Raw genomic sequence first — 17,378 nt, 5'->3', positions numbered from 1 at the left:
CCATTCTCTACAGGCTTGTAGAGCTTTTATTGAGAAATCAGTTGATAGCCTGATGGGAGTTCCTTGTGTGTTATTTGCTGTTTTCCCTTGTTGCTTTTAGTATTTTATCTCTGCCTTTAATTTTTGTCAGTTTGATTACTGTCTCGGTGTGTTCCTCCTTGCGTTTATCCTTCCTGGGACTCTCTTTGCTTCCTCGACTTGGTTGACTATTTTCTTTCCCATGTTCAGGAAGTGTTCAGCTATTATCTCTTCAAATATTTTCTCAGGTCCTTTCTCTCTCTTTTCTCCTTCTGGGACCCCTATAATACGAATGTTGGTGCATTTAATGTCCAAGAGGACTCTTAGGCTGTCTTCATTTCTTTTGATTTTTTTCCCCTATTTTCTATTCTGTGGCATTGATTTCCACCATTCTGTCCTCCAGGTCATTTATCCATTCTTCTGTCTCAGTTACTCTGCTCTTGATTCCTTCTAATGGCACCCCACTCCAGTACTCTTGCCTGGAAAATCCCATGGACGGAGGAGCCTGGTGGGCTACAGTCCATGGGGTCGCTAAGAGTCGGAGAAGACAGAGCAACTTCACTTTCACTTTTCACTTTCATGCATTGGAGAAGGAAATGGCAGCCCACTCCAGTATTCTTGCCTGGAGTATCCCAGGGACGGCGGAGCCTGGTGGGATGCCATCTATGGGGTCGCACAGAGTCGGACACGACTGAAGCGACTTAGTAGTAGTAGCAGTAGTAGTGTATTATTCATTTCTGTTTGTTCTTTAGCTCTTCTAGGTCTTTGGTAAACATTTCTCACATCTTCTCAATCTTTTCTTCCATTCTTTTCCTGAGGTCCTGGATCATCTTCACTATCTTATTCCAAATTCTTTTTCTGGAATGTTGCCTATCTCCAATTCGTTTAGTTGTTTTTCAGGGATTTTATCTTGTCCCTAATTCTCAGACATAACTTTCTGCTTTTCCATCATAATTAACTTTTTGTAAAATGGTTTTTGTTTTAGCTGCTATGAGACCATGCTTCTTGCTTCTTCTGTCTGCCCTCTGATGGATGAAGCTAAGAGGCTTGTGTAAGCTTCCTGATGAGAGGGACTGGTGATGGGAAAAACTGGGTCTTGCTTTTGTGGACAGGGCCTTTCTCAGTAAAGCTTTAATCCAACTATCTACTGATGGGTGGGGCTGCATTCCCTACTGGTTGTTGCTCGCCTAAGGCGAGCCAGTCCTAGGGTCTATGGGCCCTATGGTAGGGTTAATGGTGAACTCCAAGAGGGTTGATGCCAAGGAGGAACGTTCCAGTGCCCCTGTCCCTGTAGTGAGTCCCTGCCAACCCACAAGACCCTCGAACACCATCAGGTAGTTTTGGTTCAGTCTCCTATGGGGTCACTGCTCCACTCCTACAGGTCTCGGTGAGCACAAAATTTTGTTTGTGCCCTCCAAGACTAGAGTCTGTTTCCCTCATTCCTCTGAAAGCCCTATAATCAAATCCTGCTGGCCCTCAAGGCCAAATTCGCTGGGAATTCCCAGTCCTTTTGTCAGATCCCCATGCTGGGAAGCCTGAGTTGTGGTTTAGAACCTTCACAATAGTGCAAGAACAACTTTGGTTTTACTGTTCTCCAGTCTGGGTGACCCACCAACACGTGTGAGATTTGATTTTATCATGATTGCACCCCACCTACTGTTTCGTTGGGGCTTCTTCTGTGTCTTTAGACGTGGGATATCTTTTCTTGGAGGGTTCCAGCATACTATCAATGGTTGTTCAATAGCGTTCGTTGCTTAGTCATGCCCGACTCTTTGCGACCCCTTGGACTGCAGCCTACCAGGTTCCAGTGTCCATGAGATTTTCCAGGCAAGGATACTGGAGTGGGTTGCCATTTCCTTCTCCAGGGGATCTTCCTGACCCAGGAATTGAACCCAGGTCTCTTGCACTACAGGCAGATTCTTTACCGACTGAGCTACAAGGGAAGCCCTAATACTTAGTTGTAATTTTGGTACTCTCACAGGAGGAGTTGAGTGCACGTACTTCTACTCTACCATCTTGAACTGGAAGTCCAGTTTTATTTATTTTTTTAATTATATTTATTTGTTTTTGGCAGCACTGGGTCTTTGTTACTATGCCTAGGCTTTCTCTAGTGATGGCAACCAGGGGCTACTCTCTAGTTGAGGTGTCAGAGCTACTTCTAGTTGAGGTGTGAGAGCTTCTTATTGTGGTGACTTTTCTTATTCAAAAGCATGGGCTCTAGAGTGCATGGACTTCCGTAGTTGCAACGTGTGGGTTCAGTTGTTTTAGCCAATGGGCTTAGTTGCCCCATTACATGTGGAATCTTCCTGGACCAGAGATCAAACCTGTGCCCCCTGCACTGGCAGGCAGATTCATAACCACCTTAACTGGACCACCAGGAAAGTCCTCCAATGGTTTTAGATAAACGAAATAGAGACTAAAAAAACAATAGAAAACATCATTGTATCTAAAAGATGGTTCTTGAAAAAATAAAATTGATAAACCTTTAGCCAGACTCATCAAGAAAAAAAAGGGAGAGGGCACAAATCAATATAATCAGAAATTAAAAAGAAGTTACAGCTAACACCACAGTAATGCAAAGGATCATTAGAGACTACTATAGGCAACTATGTGCCAATAAAATGGACAACCTAGAAAAAACAAATTCTTAGAAAGGTACAAACTCCCAAGACAGAACTGGGAAGAAACAGAAAATGTGAACAGACCAATAAACAGTAATGAAATTGAATCAGTAATTTTTAAAACTTCTAACAAGCAAAAGTCCAGCAACAGATGCCTTAACAAGTGAATTCTATAAACATTTACAGACTTAACACCTATCCTGAAACTATTTCACAAAACTGTGGAGCCAGGAACAATTCTGAACACATTCTGTGAGGCCAGCATCGCCCTGATACCAAAACCAGACAAATATATCATAAAAAAAGAAAACTACAAACCAATATTACTGATGAACAGATGCAAAAATCCACAACAAAATACTAGCAAAAAAAATCCAACAATAGGTTAAAAAGATCATACCCTATGATCATGTGGGATTTATCCCAGAAACGCAAGAATTTCTCAATATTTGAAAATCAGTAATATGTTATGCCACATTAACAAGGTGAAAAATAAAAATCATATGATCATCTCAATAGATAGAATATAAAAAAACTTTTGATAAAACTCAACATCCATTTATAATGAAAACTTCCTAGAAAGCAGACATAGAGGAAACATATGGTGAAAAGTTGAAAGCATTCCTCTGAGATCAGGAAAAGAAAAGAATGTCCACTCTCACCACTTTTATATAATATGACTTTGAAAGTCCTAGCCATGGCAATCAGAAAAAAAAAAAAAGGAATCTAAATTGGAAAGGAAGAAGTAAACTGTCACTGTTTTTGTGGATGATAGGATACTATACATTGAAAATCCTAAAGATGTCACCAGAAAAACTACAAGAGTTAATCAATGAACTGGGTAAAGATGTAGGATATAAAATTAATATACAGAAATCTGTTACAATTTTATACACTAACAACAAACTACCAGGAAGTGAAATTAAGGAACAATCCCATTTACCACTGCCTTAGAAAGAATAAAATACCTAGGAATAAACCTTTTGCCTATAGGAGGCAAAAAGCCTGTTCTCAGAAAACTGTAAGACTGATAAAAGAAACTAAACGCAACACAAACAGATGGAAAGATATGCTGTATTCTTGGATTGGAGAAATCAATATTATTAAAATGACCATATTACTCAAGGCAATCTATAGATTCAACACAATCCTTATCAAAATGCCAATGATGGACTTCCCTGGTAGTCCAGTATAGGTTTCCACTGCAGGGATGGGGGGCGGGAGCGGGGAAGGGGTTCAATCCCTGGTTGGGGAACTAAGATCCTGCATGTTGTCTGTGGCCAAAACAAAATGACACTAATGATATTTTTCCCAGAACCAGATCAAATAACTTTAAAATTTGTATGGAAACACAAAAGACCCAAAATAGCCAAAACAGTCTTGAGAAAAAGGAACAGAGCTGGAGGAATCACACTCCCTGCCCTCAGACTATACACACTACAAAGGTTATGATAATCAAAAGAGTATGGAACTGGCACAAAAAGAGACACATAGATCAATGGAACAGTGTATAGTCCAGAAATAAACCCTTGTACTTATGGTCAGTTAATGTATGACAAAGGAGAGAAGAATATACAATGGAGAAAAGACAGTCTCTTCAATAAGTGGTGCTGGGGAAACTGGACAGCTACATGTACAAGAATCAAATTAGAACATTCTCCAACACTATATTAAAAAAAAAAAATTGGATTAAAGACCTAAAAGACTGAATACTAAAAACCTCCTAGAGGAAAAGATAAGCAGAACACCTTTTGATATAAATCATAGCAATACTTTTTTTTTATCTGCCTCTTAAAGAAAGGAAATAAAAACAAAATAAACAAATGAGACCTAATTAAACACACAAGTTTTGAACACCAAAGAAAAGTACCCACAAAACAAAAATACAACCTAATGAATGGGAGAAAATGTTAGCAAATGATATGACCAGGAATGGGTTAATATCCAACATATATACACAACTCATACAACTTATCAAATAAACAACCTGATTAAAAAATGGGCAGAAGGGGGAATTCCCTGGTGGTACAGCGAATAGGAATCTGCCTGCCAATGCAGGAGACATGGGTTCGATCCCTAGTCTGGGAATATTTCACATGCCACAGAGCAACTAAGGCCTTGCTCCACAACTCATTGAGCTTGTGTGCTGCAACTACTGAAACCCATGCACCTAGAGTCCGTGCTCCGTAACAAGAGAAGCCAGCACAGTGAGAAGCCAGTTTACTGCAATGAAGAGTAGCCCCTGCTCACCCCAACTAGAGAAAGCCCATGTGCAGCAACAGAGACGCAGTGCAACCAAAAATTAAATAAATAAATACATAAGTTTCTAAAAATGGGCAGAAGACCTGAACAGACATTTTTTTTAAAGAGGAAATGCAGATGAACAACAGGCAGAAGAAAAGATGCTCAACATCGCTAATTATCAGGGAAATGCAAATCAAAACCACATCACCTCATCGCTGTCACAATGTTTATCATGGTTATCATCAAAAAGAACACAAATAACAAATGTTGGCAAAGACATGGGGAAAATGGGTCCCTTATACACTGTTGGTGGGATGTAAATTGGGGCAGTTAATGTGGAAAACAGTTTGATGGTTACTCAAAACACTAAAATCAGAATTACCATACAACCCAGTAAAATTCTCCTGGGTATATAGCTGTAAAAATCAAAAGTACTAATCTGAAAAGATATATCAACCAATGTTTATAGAGTATTACCTACAACTGCCAAGATATGCCAGCAACTTCAGTGTCCATCAAGAAATGAATGGATACACACCCATACACACAAATGAATACTACTTAGACAGTAAAGCGTCTGCCTACAAAGCGGGAGACCCAGGTTCGAACCCTGGGTTGGGAAGATCCCCTGGAGGAGGAAATGGTACCCCACTCCAGTACTCTTGCCTGGAAAATTCCATGGATGGAGGAGCCTGGTAGGCTACAGTCCATGGGGCCGCAAAGAGTCGGACACGACTGACTTCACTTTCACTTTCTTTCAGTCATAAAAAAAGAAAGGTCTGCCATTTGCAGCAACACGGATAGACTTGGAAAGCATTTAAATGAAATAAGTCAGAGAAAGACAAATACTTATGATATCAAGTACATGTGCAATCTAAAAACACAACAAACGAATATAACAAAAAGGCTGCAGATGCACAAATATAGAGAACAAACTAGTGGTTACGAGTAGGGTGTCTTAGTTGCTCAGTTGTGTCTGACTCTTTGTAACCGCATGGACTGTAGCCCGCCAGGCTCCTCTGTCCATGGGATTCTCCAGGCAAGAATACTGGAGGGGGTAGCCATTCCCTTCTCCAGGGGATCTTTCCAACTCAGGGACTGAACCCACTTTTCCTGCATTACAGGAAGATTCTTTACCATCTGAGCCACCAGGGAAGGGGTGTACAAACTACTGAGTGGAAGTTTATTGTAAGGACATATTGTACAACACAAGGAATACAGTTAATATTGTGTAGTAACTGTAAATGGAATATAACCTTTAAAAACTGTATTGAAAATAAAGGAAATTTTTAAATTTCTTTTATACAGAAAAAAAAAAAAAAAAACCCACTAAGCCATCACCTGATGAGCTGGTAAACAAAATGTAATATATTCTTACAACTGAATATTATTCAGCGATAATGAAATATTCATGGTACAACATGGAAGAACCTTGAATACATTAAGCCTAGTGAAAGAAGCCAGACACAAAAGACTGCACATTATATGATTCCATTTGTACAAAATGACCAAAACAGGCAAATCGACAGACGTAGAAAATAGATTAGTGGCTGGCTGCTAGGAACTGTAAGAAGCAGGGAATTGAAACTGACTGCTAATAGGAACAAATTTTATTTTGGCAGTGATGAAAAGGCTCTGGACTTAGTGGTGATGGTTGCACAACACAGTGAAAATGCTAAAAATCACTGAATTATATATACTGTTTAAAATAATGAATTTTATGCCATATGATTTTTAAATCAGTAGGGAAAAAAAAAGAAACACATAGGGTTAGGATAATCTTATTTCCTGTAGATTACTTTTTTAAGAATGGAAAAGTTCATCGTCAGTTTTTACTAAGTTTATATTTGCAAGATAGTTATCTTGTAAGTTAGAAGGGCAATTCTAAATATTTACGGTGTTTTGAAAGAAATTAACATGTATAGAGTAATTTTATAGGCTTTTTACAGGCCTAATAAAAAGGAAAATGAATGGAAAATTTCAAAGTGTGACAAGATCTACTATACCTGGTGACAAATATCTGCCATCAATTCAATCAAGTTTTCCTTAACAGCAATATTACGAGATCCTGAAGTATATTTCCCTCTGCTTCCTATATGACTTATTTCATTAACTAGCAAATCATACAGGTTGTATAAAATACTTCTCCACTTTCTTGATTCGTAAGCACCTGTAATGTTAAAAAATAATTAAATTAAAATATAATCTATATATACAATCCATTTGTACCACCAACTCCCACAAAACCATTCAGCTGTTAAGGTGAAAACATTAGAAGACATCTGGTACAGTCTATTTACTACTAATGGCTCCTCTGACTATATCCTTGACAAGCTCTACTTCCTAATGATGTCCACCTCACACTCAGTTAACTGTATATGCTTTGAGGAGAGAAGAAATAAAAGAAAGTTTGATTGAAATTTTGATTAAATTGGTTAGAGAAAGTTTGATAAGAATATGGAAGAATTAAAAAAAAAATACAATTAATATGTCCCCTCTTTTATATGAGAACCAACTTCTCTGCATGCCTTTGATTAACAGAAAAACATTACCAATTTCTTCAACCAGTGTACAAATAACATGTTATCCAGACATCACATCGTCATCTCTCTTCTTTCCCTAGACACACTCCAGTCGACTTACGTCTCTTAAAAATGCTTATTCTACAAAATCTCATGAGTGTACCAGAATACTCACAATTCTGATCTAACAAGTATGAGGAACAAACAGTGGGGCTATTACTTTCCACAAACAAAGAACCTATTTAAAATCTATTAATGAATTTAATTTAATCTATTCAAGAATTTAATACAATCTATTAATGTAGCCTAAAACTGTATTAACATTTCTGACAGCCTTATCATCTGCCAATTTTCAATTCATCCTAAACATACATTTAACTAAAACCCTAAATATATCACACCATGCCCGAATAAGCCTAATTTTCATTCTGGTGAGAGCTATACGAAAGATGAAAAACTGAGAAGTCACTATTCTTTGACCTATAGTCATTTCATGGGCTATAAATACATCTAACTATGTATACTAGAAGAATGCACAAAACACACACAGCTGATTGTGATAAACTAAGGTCATTATACTAACCATGATGAATTGGCTTAAAAGCTAGTACAAGCGAGAGTCAAAACATAGCCTAAGCACGAGTGAACTCATTCAATTCCGGTTCTACCCACTTAAATTCGTATTTACTGAATGGAACTACACCATCCAAGCAATACTCTTGGTGAAAGATTAACTTAAAGGAATGAAGGGAGGATAAGTCATTTATTTTCAGTTTTCCTAGCAAACAGAAGCCTGGAATAACTATGAGGTTTGAGACAATATGTATTTATCTTCATTAGGAACTGACATCTAGCTGGTTCAGTCCATATTTATTGATTTTATTTTTCTAATAAAAGCAATACATATGTAGATAAACAAGATCTTGCCTTCTCTGTGTCACACCTCTTAGCAGCTAATTATTACTACATAATCAGCTCCTAGAGGAAACAGTGTCTCATCTTTGTCTGTACTCCTTATAAAATGCAGAACTGTACTAAAAAAATGGCAGTGCATGATATGATTTGCTACCATAGTTTCAATTTTTTTTTTAAGAAAGTGAAAGATATCCTCATGACTAATTCTATTACCATGCATAACAATCCAGAAGAAGGTCATAACCTCCTGATCATACAGATTTCATACTTAACCCTTTGTATATCAATGAAGAAACAAATTCAAAATAGCAAAAACTTTCTTTATACCTTTATCTTGAGTTTTGGCTCCCTTTGGATGATGGATATAAATTTGTAGCTGAAATAATTCAATAATTACTTCTTTTAAGGAATTATTAAGTCTCTGTTGAGTCCAAATATAAAGTAAGGTAGGAAGAATTTCATCTCCTAATTCACACACTTGAATTCGGAAGTTAACAGACAAAGTCTTGAGGAAGATAATAAATGCTGCTAAGATATGATTTAGACCTGCAGGGCTCTTTTCTTGTCTGTAACATAAAATAAAAAGACTTAATACAATAGCGGAAAATGCACAAACTGAAGACAGTTATGAAGTTGCACACTGAAAGAAAAAATTTGACATCCAAATAACCTTACTTTCAGACTTGTTCAGAAAAAAAAAAAAAAATCATAGCAGCATTGCATAGCAACAGCAAAAAATAGTTCTTAATTGGCACTAAGAGATTTGTTCTCTCTCCCTGCTGCTAAAACATTGTCTAAAAATAAACTAATTCATAATACCTACCACTTAAAAAATAGTTCACATTATAAATTGGGTAATGCCACACAATAAGATCTTGATATTTCCAAAATACATCCCCAATTCATTTTATTCTTAGCCCATTATACCTATCTTCGAAAATGGGGAAAACAAAAATTCTTAGAGGCCATAAAGCTTTCCCTGTTATTAAAAAAGCAAGACATCTCCCCACTCAAGAACATTATTTCACATTCTGAATACTGAATATTCAGGAAGTACTGGACCTAACACTTTCTTAGGGAATCCACTAGTTCTACTATAACAGGTCCAATGCTTTCCTAAGATTGGTAAAAAATTATAGTTACTCAATATAAAACACAGTCTTGTAAAAGGATCAAATGAATTTCCAATACAAAACAAAAATAGATTAGATTACCGTGCCTGGTGAATAGCCTTACAAAAAAAATCCAAGAATTTGAGATTTAATCCATCGGTCTGTGAACAGCATCCTTTGGTCACAACTTGAATTATTCTTGCCACCAACACTCTATTAATGTCTTGTGAAGGTTTAAGATATAGACTACAATACACAGAGAACAATTCTTAAAAAAAAAAAAAAAGTATTAGTTATGTTTTTAAAAAGAAAACTGTAAAACATTTAACTTTATTAAATGCCACAATTCAAATTTCGGTAATCTCATAAACAAAACATTAAAAATTATACTAATTTATATTTAATACAGTTAAAGAATCCCATCAACATTTAACTTTATAAATTAAACTGTCTTCAATACAGGAACAGAGCTTCCCTGGTGGATCAGTGGTAAAGACTGCCTGCCAGTGCAGGAGACACAGGTTTGATCCCTCGACCAGAAGATCCCATGTGCTGCAGAGCAGCTAAGCCTATGTGCCACAACTACTGAGTTCCACATGCCCTAGAACCTGTGCTCTGCAGCAAGAGAAGCCACCGTGAAGAGAAGCCCAGGCACCTCAACTAAAATGAAGCCCCTGCTCACCACAACTAGAGAAAAGTCCCCCGGCGACAAGGACCCAGCACAACCAAAAATAAATAAAAATCATAAAAAAAAAAGACAGGAACAACTACAGGCGGCAAAGTATGTGAACACCAGTTTAAGAGCCAGACCTCAGACTTAATTTCTCTATTCCTAAATTCCTTTGGCTAGGCCCAACAAAACACTTGAGACAGTGTGTTCTCCAGTTTTATATTGTTCTATGCTAGTTGCCTATTAATGTGTGTAAAGTGTGTCAGGAAGTATGAAAAGACTGAGACTTTACGCTGCTTGCAATCTAACAAATTAAAATACCAGGGGACTTCCCCAGTGGTCCCGTGGCTAAGACTCCACACTCCAAATGCAGGGGGCCCAGGTTCGATCCCTGGTCAGGGAACTAGATCTATATGCTGCAACTAAAAAGATCCCACATGCCTCAACTAAAAGATCCTACATGCTGCAATGAAGACAGAAGATCCCATGTGCCACAATTAAGACCTGGTGCAGTCAGATAAATGTAAAAAAAAATTAGAATACCAGTTTTATGGATACTGACAGAAGACATGAGATTCCTAATCAGAGAAAAAGGACAATTTCTCACAGCAATGATGGGTATCCAGAGTAGCCAGAATGAGTAGAGTAGCAGATGAGTAGCCAGAATATCTTTATTTTTTTAAGAAAAATTTATTTTTGGCTGTGCTGCTTCTTCACCGACACGAACAGCGGACACTCTCTAGTTCCAGTGAGCGGGCTTCCCACTGAAGTAGCTTCTCTTGATGCAAAGCACAGGCTCTAGGGCGTGTGGGTTTCAGGAGTTGCAGCTCCCAGGCTCTAGAGCACCCACTCAACAGTTGTGGTACATGCGCTTAACTGCACTGTGGCATGTGGGATCCTCCCAGCTCAGGGATCGAACCCATGTCTCCTGCATTGGCAGGTTGATTCTTTACCACTGAGCCACCAGGGAAGTCCAAGAGTCACCTTGTTTCTATAATTTTTCTTTATTGTTTTCTGTGTTCATTGATTTCTGTTATTCTGCTTGAAGTCTTTGGATGTTTCTTTTTCAAATTCTTGAGATGGAATCTAAGGTATATATTGATATACTTGGAATCTAAGGTATATATTGATGTATTTATATATATATATACACTTGATATATTTCTTCTTTTCTAATGTAGTCATTTAATTCTATAAATTGCTCTCTCAACATTGTCAACATTTGTGAGATGTGACTAAAGTAGTGTTTAGAGAAAAATTTATTATATTAAATGCATGTACTGGGAAAGAAGCTCTCAAATTAATGATCTACGTTTAAGAAATTAGAGAAGAAATGAAACCCAAAACAAACAGAAGGAACTAAAAATGATAAGACCAGAATCAGTAATGAAAGAGGCAATATCACAACAGAGCCTAAGCATATTAGAAGGATAATAAGACAATATTTAAGAACTTTACACTCATACTTTCAACAACTCATATGAAATGAACAAATTCTTAAAGAAACAAATAATCATATATTACTGAAATACATAACCTAAATATATTGCATCTATGTTGCATAACTTAAATCTTGCATGTATTAAAGAAACTGAGTTCATAGTTAAAAACCTTACAACAACCATGACCTTCAAATTCAATATATAAAATAGATAATACATCATGCCCTAGTAGGGTATATAGCAGGAACATAAGGTTGAGTCAACCTATGAAAAACTAATCAACATAACTCACCATTATCAATAAACTAAGACAAAAAGCTCTATGATTATTTCAATATATGCAGGAAAAAATTTAACCTAATTCAATAACCACTCATGATAAAAAACCATGTGCAACCAGAATAGAAGGAAATGTCCTCGGCCTGTATCAATAGCTAACATGCTAATGAGCAAACACTGAATTGTTCCACCTAAAACCAGGAACAGGACAAGAAAGGATGTCTGTTCTCACCACTCCTAATCAAAATCATATTGGAGGAAAAACTATTAAAACTCTTAGAAGAAAACAGAGGGGGAAGTTTCATGACATTGGATTTGGCAGTGATTTCTTGGAAATGACCCCCGAAGCACAGGCAATGAAAGAAAAAATAAACTGTATTCATCAAATCAAAACCTTTCATGCATTAGAGGACACTATCATCAGAATTAAAGGCAATTCACAAAAGTCAGTATAGTCTAAGCTATGGTTTTTCCAATGGTCATGTACAGATGTGAGAGGTGGACCATAAAGAAGGCTGAGTGCCGAAAAATTAATGCTTTCGAATTGTGGTGATGGAGAAGCCTCTTGAGCATCCTTTCTTCAGCAAGGAAGATCAAACCAGTCAATCCTAAAGGAAATCAAACCTGAATATTCATTGAAAAGACTGATGCTGAAGCTGAAGCTCCAGTAGTCTGGCCACCTGATGTGAAGAACTGACTCATCGGAAAAGACCCTGATGTTGGGAAAGACTGAAGGCAGGAGGAGAAGGGGACGACAGAGGATGAGATGGTTGGATGGCATCACTGACTCAACAGACATGAGTTTGAACAAACTTCACTCCAGGAGTGAAGGCCAGAGAAGCCTGCAGTCCTTAGGGTTGCAAAGAGTCAGATGTGACTTAGCAACTAAACAACAACAAGGAATTGTTAGGGGAAGCACACTGACTGAAACCACCCACCCTGGCCAGACACCGTAGCAATCATTTGCATGAGTTGTTTTATGAAGGAGGTCCTGGTAAGGAACACAGAGCTATTAAGCCACCACCAACTGGAAGAGTCCATTGGAGAAGGGGACAACAGAGGATGAGATGGTTGGATGGCATCACCAACTCGATGGACATGAGTTTGAGCAAGCTCCAAGAGCTGGTGATGGACAAGAAAGCCTGGTGTGCCGCAGTTCATGGGGTCTCAAAGAGTTGGACATGACTCAGCGACTGAACTGAACTGGAAGAGTTCCGGAAAGGTCAAAAGGTGACACCACGTGTCTAACCACCTCCCAGAATCCTTGCTGACATCCATCTTGGATGAGCAATGCTTGCGCCACCAGGAAGGACTCTGAGTCAGAATGACTGGCCAAGGACAACCCAGAAACTAACCCCATCACCATAAACCCCGAGACTGTGAGCCACGTGGCAGAGCAGTTCTCATGGGTTTCCTTACCCTACTGCTCTCTGCCTGGACACCTCTTTCCAATAAAATATCTTGATTTTTCAGTACATGTGTCTCCTTGGACAATTCATTTCCAAGTGTTAAGACAAGAGCCCACTTTCGGGCCCTGGAAGGGGTCCCCCTTCCTGCAATAGAATGGGAGAAAATATTTCCAAATCATATATCTAATAAGGGATTAATATTCAATGTATATAAAGAACTCCTACAATCCAACAACAACCAACCTTATAAAAACTGGGCAAAATATTTTAATAGACTTTTGTCTAGAGATGATATACAAATGTCCAAATAAGCATATGAAAAGTTTGACATCACTAGTCATTAAAGAAATGTAAACCAAAATTACAATGAGATACCACTTCCTATTAGGATGGCTATTATCAAAAAAAAAAAAAAAGAAAGAAAATGAAGTGCTGGTGAGGGTGTGGAGAAATTGGAACACTTGTCCATTGCTGGTGAATATATAAAATGTTGTAGCCCTTGTGGAAAACAGTATGGTGAGTACTTAAAAAATTAAACATAGAATCACCACATGATGCAGCAATTTCACTTCTGACTATATACCCAAAAGAATTGAAAGGAAAGACTCAAAGAGCCATTTGTACACCCATGTTTATAATAGCATTATTCACAGTAGCCTAACATACAAACAACCAAAGTGTACAATGACAGATGAATGGGTAAAGAAAATGTAGTATATATAAACAGTGGAATATCATTAAGACTTTAAAAGGAAGAAAACTCTGATGAATGCTACAACATGTGAACATTATGCTAAGTGAAATAAGTCATTCAGAAAAGGACAAATGTTGTAGAATTTCATTTATAGGAGGTAGCTAGAGTAGTCAAATTCACAGAGACAGAAAGTAGAATAGTTGCTGGAGGAGGAAGAGCTGGAGGAGGAAGTAGGGCAGGTTCTTATTTAGTGGATACAGTTTCAGTTTAGGAAGAAGAAAAAAGTTCTAGAAATGAGTGGTGATGGTTGCACAACAATGAATATTCTTAATACCACTGAATTGTATAATTAAAATGGTTAAAACAGTAAATTTTATGTTATGCATATCTTATCATTAAAAAATACTTATACTGAGGTCCTAGCCAATATAAAGTGAAAAAAGAAATCAGGCCACATGGCTCAGTAAAACTCTCTATTACTTGCAGATGACATGACTGTCTAAACAGAAAATTCCCCAGAATGAACAAAAAAGGTGTTAGACCTAATAAGTGAATGATTTTAGCAAGGTTCCAGATCGATATGGTTATTTCTGAACAATATGGAAAAGAAAATGTTTTTAAAAGACAGTAAAATTTACCAACTACAACAATATAAATCTAACAAAACTATAAAAATTCTGAATATGCTGATAAAAATCACAAACGACCTAAATAAATGGAGAGATATATCATGCTCATGGACTGGAAGAGTCTATGTTGTTAAGATGTCTATCTCTCCTAAATTGTTCAACAGGGTCAAAACAATCCAAATAAAACTGCTGCAGGACTTTCTGTAGAAATTAACATGCTGATTCCAAAATATATATAGAAATGTTGGTTTAGTCTTAGGCCATCTTCTCATCTCATATTAAACCCTCTACCTAGACAATTTCATCCATAACAATGTCAATAGCCACCTCTACCAAATATATTTTGAATGTAAACACCTCTTGAGCAGACGCTTTAACCTCTGAGCTACCAGGGAAGCCCAGAGTTTCATTAGAGAAGTAAATTTCAGAGAAGGTAACTAACTAGAAAAATTCACCAAAAAGACTGATTATTACAAGTGGAGGTAGTTTCCTTAAAAATACAGAGAATTTCAGAGAATGTGCCAGATGATGGAATCATTATACAGAGACTAGAGGAATGACTGCCTATTTTTAAGAGAGACCCATTATTACAAGTAATAATCTTGTACAAAATCCTAAATATTTAGGCTGAACTATTTTGGTGACAGATGTGTTGGAGTATCCTAGACATCACTGGCCTATTCTCCAAAGGCTGCTTCTAGGCTTTCTGAGGCGCTGTTTGAGACACAACTTCCTTTGTGTTCAGAAAAACAGCAAAGGCCCCAGATAGCTAAGAAATTAACCAACAGCTGAGAAGACCTTTATTCACGTAGGAACAGTAGAATACAACACAGGGCACCGATTAGGTCATGGTTTTACAGTCTACAAACATCTTATCTTGAAATGATAAACTGACAGTAAAAAAATACAGATACACGTCTATTAAGTTATCACAACTTATCTTGAATACTTCTCAATGAAAAATACTGAGTTTCTAAATTTTCAGAGGCAGCTATATTAGAAGACTTTGACAGCTGGCTTAAAGTCACCTCGTTAAAGCCAAATACCATTTCCACCCACTAAGTCCACCCAGAGACAGAAATACTCTACCTCTGAAATAAATAAACTCAAAAATTTCAGTCTCTGACCAAATTTCCTTTGTGGTCACTTAGTACTTCTCACCTAGAAACTGTAAACAATTCCTTGCTGGCATCCATCCCACTCTACTTACCTTCTAAGTCACTGAATCCTATATATTCTATTATAGTATTTTTTGATAAAGAATCCACCTGCAGTGCAGGAGACCTGGGTTCAATCACTCAGATGGGAAGATCCCCTGGAGAAGGGCATGGCAACCCACTCCAGTGTTCTTGCCTGGAGAATCCCCACAGACAGAGGAGCCTGGCGGGCTACAGTCCATGGGTCGCAAAGAGTCGGACACAACTGAGTGACTAAGCACAGCACTGCACCTTACCAGTGACCTGCTAACTGCCTAATCCAACTGATACTTCTGTGTCTTACTACCTCTACAACACTTGAAATGCCACACCTCTTCCAACTTGAAACTCTCTTGCTTTCCCTTTTATGACACCTCTCTCTCTTGGTTTTCTTGTTTCTGCTCTGTGAATCATTGTTGAGTTTAGGTGTTACTCATCTGTGAACTCACTTTCTTCTAACTTTGGGTTTACTTGGTTTTTTTCTGTCATTGGACTGCCAAGTCTTTGAGGAGAGATATGGCATCTTTCAATTCTGCAATTTAAGTTCTGATAGCAGGCACCAAATACATTATTAGTGATAATAATTTAGGAAGTAAATAATACATAAAAACTGTTAAAATCTATAACCATTTAATTTTACCAAGGTACTGTTAAACTGTGAAGTCATTTGGGAGATATATAGTTTCTTAATGATCTTTTGGCAAAATTTCATTTCACAAGGAAAAAATCACAAACAACAAACTTCAAAACATACCGAGCCACTGTTGCTGAGATATTTCGCACCAGTATTTCCGCACTGAAAGAATGTCCTTCAGCAATATACTGCTACAATCAGCTCCGTAAATAGCACCACTGGATGAATCTTTCACTGTATATATGATATAATTCAACAGTTCTTGACATTTCAGCCTGGGTGCTCCTATTTAAAAATAAACAAGCAAAAACATTAATCTCAAGAAAAATATGTTAAGGACACTTGGAACAGCAACTGTATGAACCTCTTTCTCATAAAAGAGTGATTAGAAAATTACAGCCCTTGGGGCAAAGTTCAGCCAATCATCTGTTCTGAAAACAAAGTTTTGGTAGGTGGGAGGGGCATTCAGGATGGGGAACACGGGTACACCCGTGGTGGATTCATGTTGATGTATGGCAAAACCAATACAATATTGTAAAGTAATTAGCCTCCAATTAAAATAAATAAATTTATATTTAAAAAATCCAAAAAAAACACCTTTGATTAGACCACAGACATATCTATTAACTTACATATTGTTTGTGACTACTTTCAAGCTAAAACAGCAAAGTTGAGTAGTTGAGACAGAGACTATATAGCCTGCAAAAGTTAAAAACATTTATATCTGGTCCCTTTACCAATGTGCTAGTCTGCCAAACCTGAAGGATTATATAACAAAAATAATCATTCACTCTATCCTTAATAATTCACAATTTCTGACATTAGACCTAAAATGATTCAAAGTTTCTTGATATTTTTAATAAAAATCTGAATTTATTAGAATAAGATATTAAGGAGACTATTATTTACTTTGAAAAGAAAAATTACTTTTAAGTCCTATAATAGCATTTATTGCATACAAATATATAAGGTTATAATTAGTTTTGTTTATTA

General features: G+C 37.2%; 1 protein-coding gene and 1 long non-coding RNA gene across 2 annotated transcripts in view; one reads left to right on the top strand and one right to left on the bottom strand.

The window, feature by feature from the left end:
• ATM (ATM serine/threonine kinase) overlaps positions 1–17,378 on the bottom strand; it is a 156,326-nt gene that overhangs the window by 121,607 nt on the left and 17,341 nt on the right. Inside the window, exons 6-9 of the mRNA XM_040257918.1 lie at positions 16,506–16,670; positions 9,535–9,700; positions 8,648–8,886; positions 6,890–7,053 (exon numbers count right to left, since the gene is read on the bottom strand). Coding sequence (XP_040113852.1) covers positions 6,890–7,053; positions 8,648–8,886; positions 9,535–9,700; positions 16,506–16,670 — 734 coding nt within the window. The remainder of the gene's footprint in view (positions 1–6,889; positions 7,054–8,647; positions 8,887–9,534; positions 9,701–16,505; positions 16,671–17,378) is intronic.
• On the top strand, positions 12,098–13,009 carry LOC120876218. Its single transcript, XR_005724127.1, has 3 exons — positions 12,098–12,198; positions 12,492–12,493; positions 12,997–13,009. It is a non-coding gene; the product is annotated as an uncharacterized LOC120876218 (long non-coding RNA).

The sequence above is a fragment of the Oryx dammah genome, unplaced genomic scaffold (assembly GCF_014754425.2).
Source record: "Oryx dammah isolate SB20612 unplaced genomic scaffold, SCBI_Odam_1.1 HiC_scaffold_17, whole genome shotgun sequence".
Taxonomy (NCBI): Eukaryota; Metazoa; Chordata; class Mammalia; order Artiodactyla; family Bovidae; genus Oryx; species Oryx dammah.
This window is presented reverse-complemented; position numbering and strand designations above follow the sequence as displayed.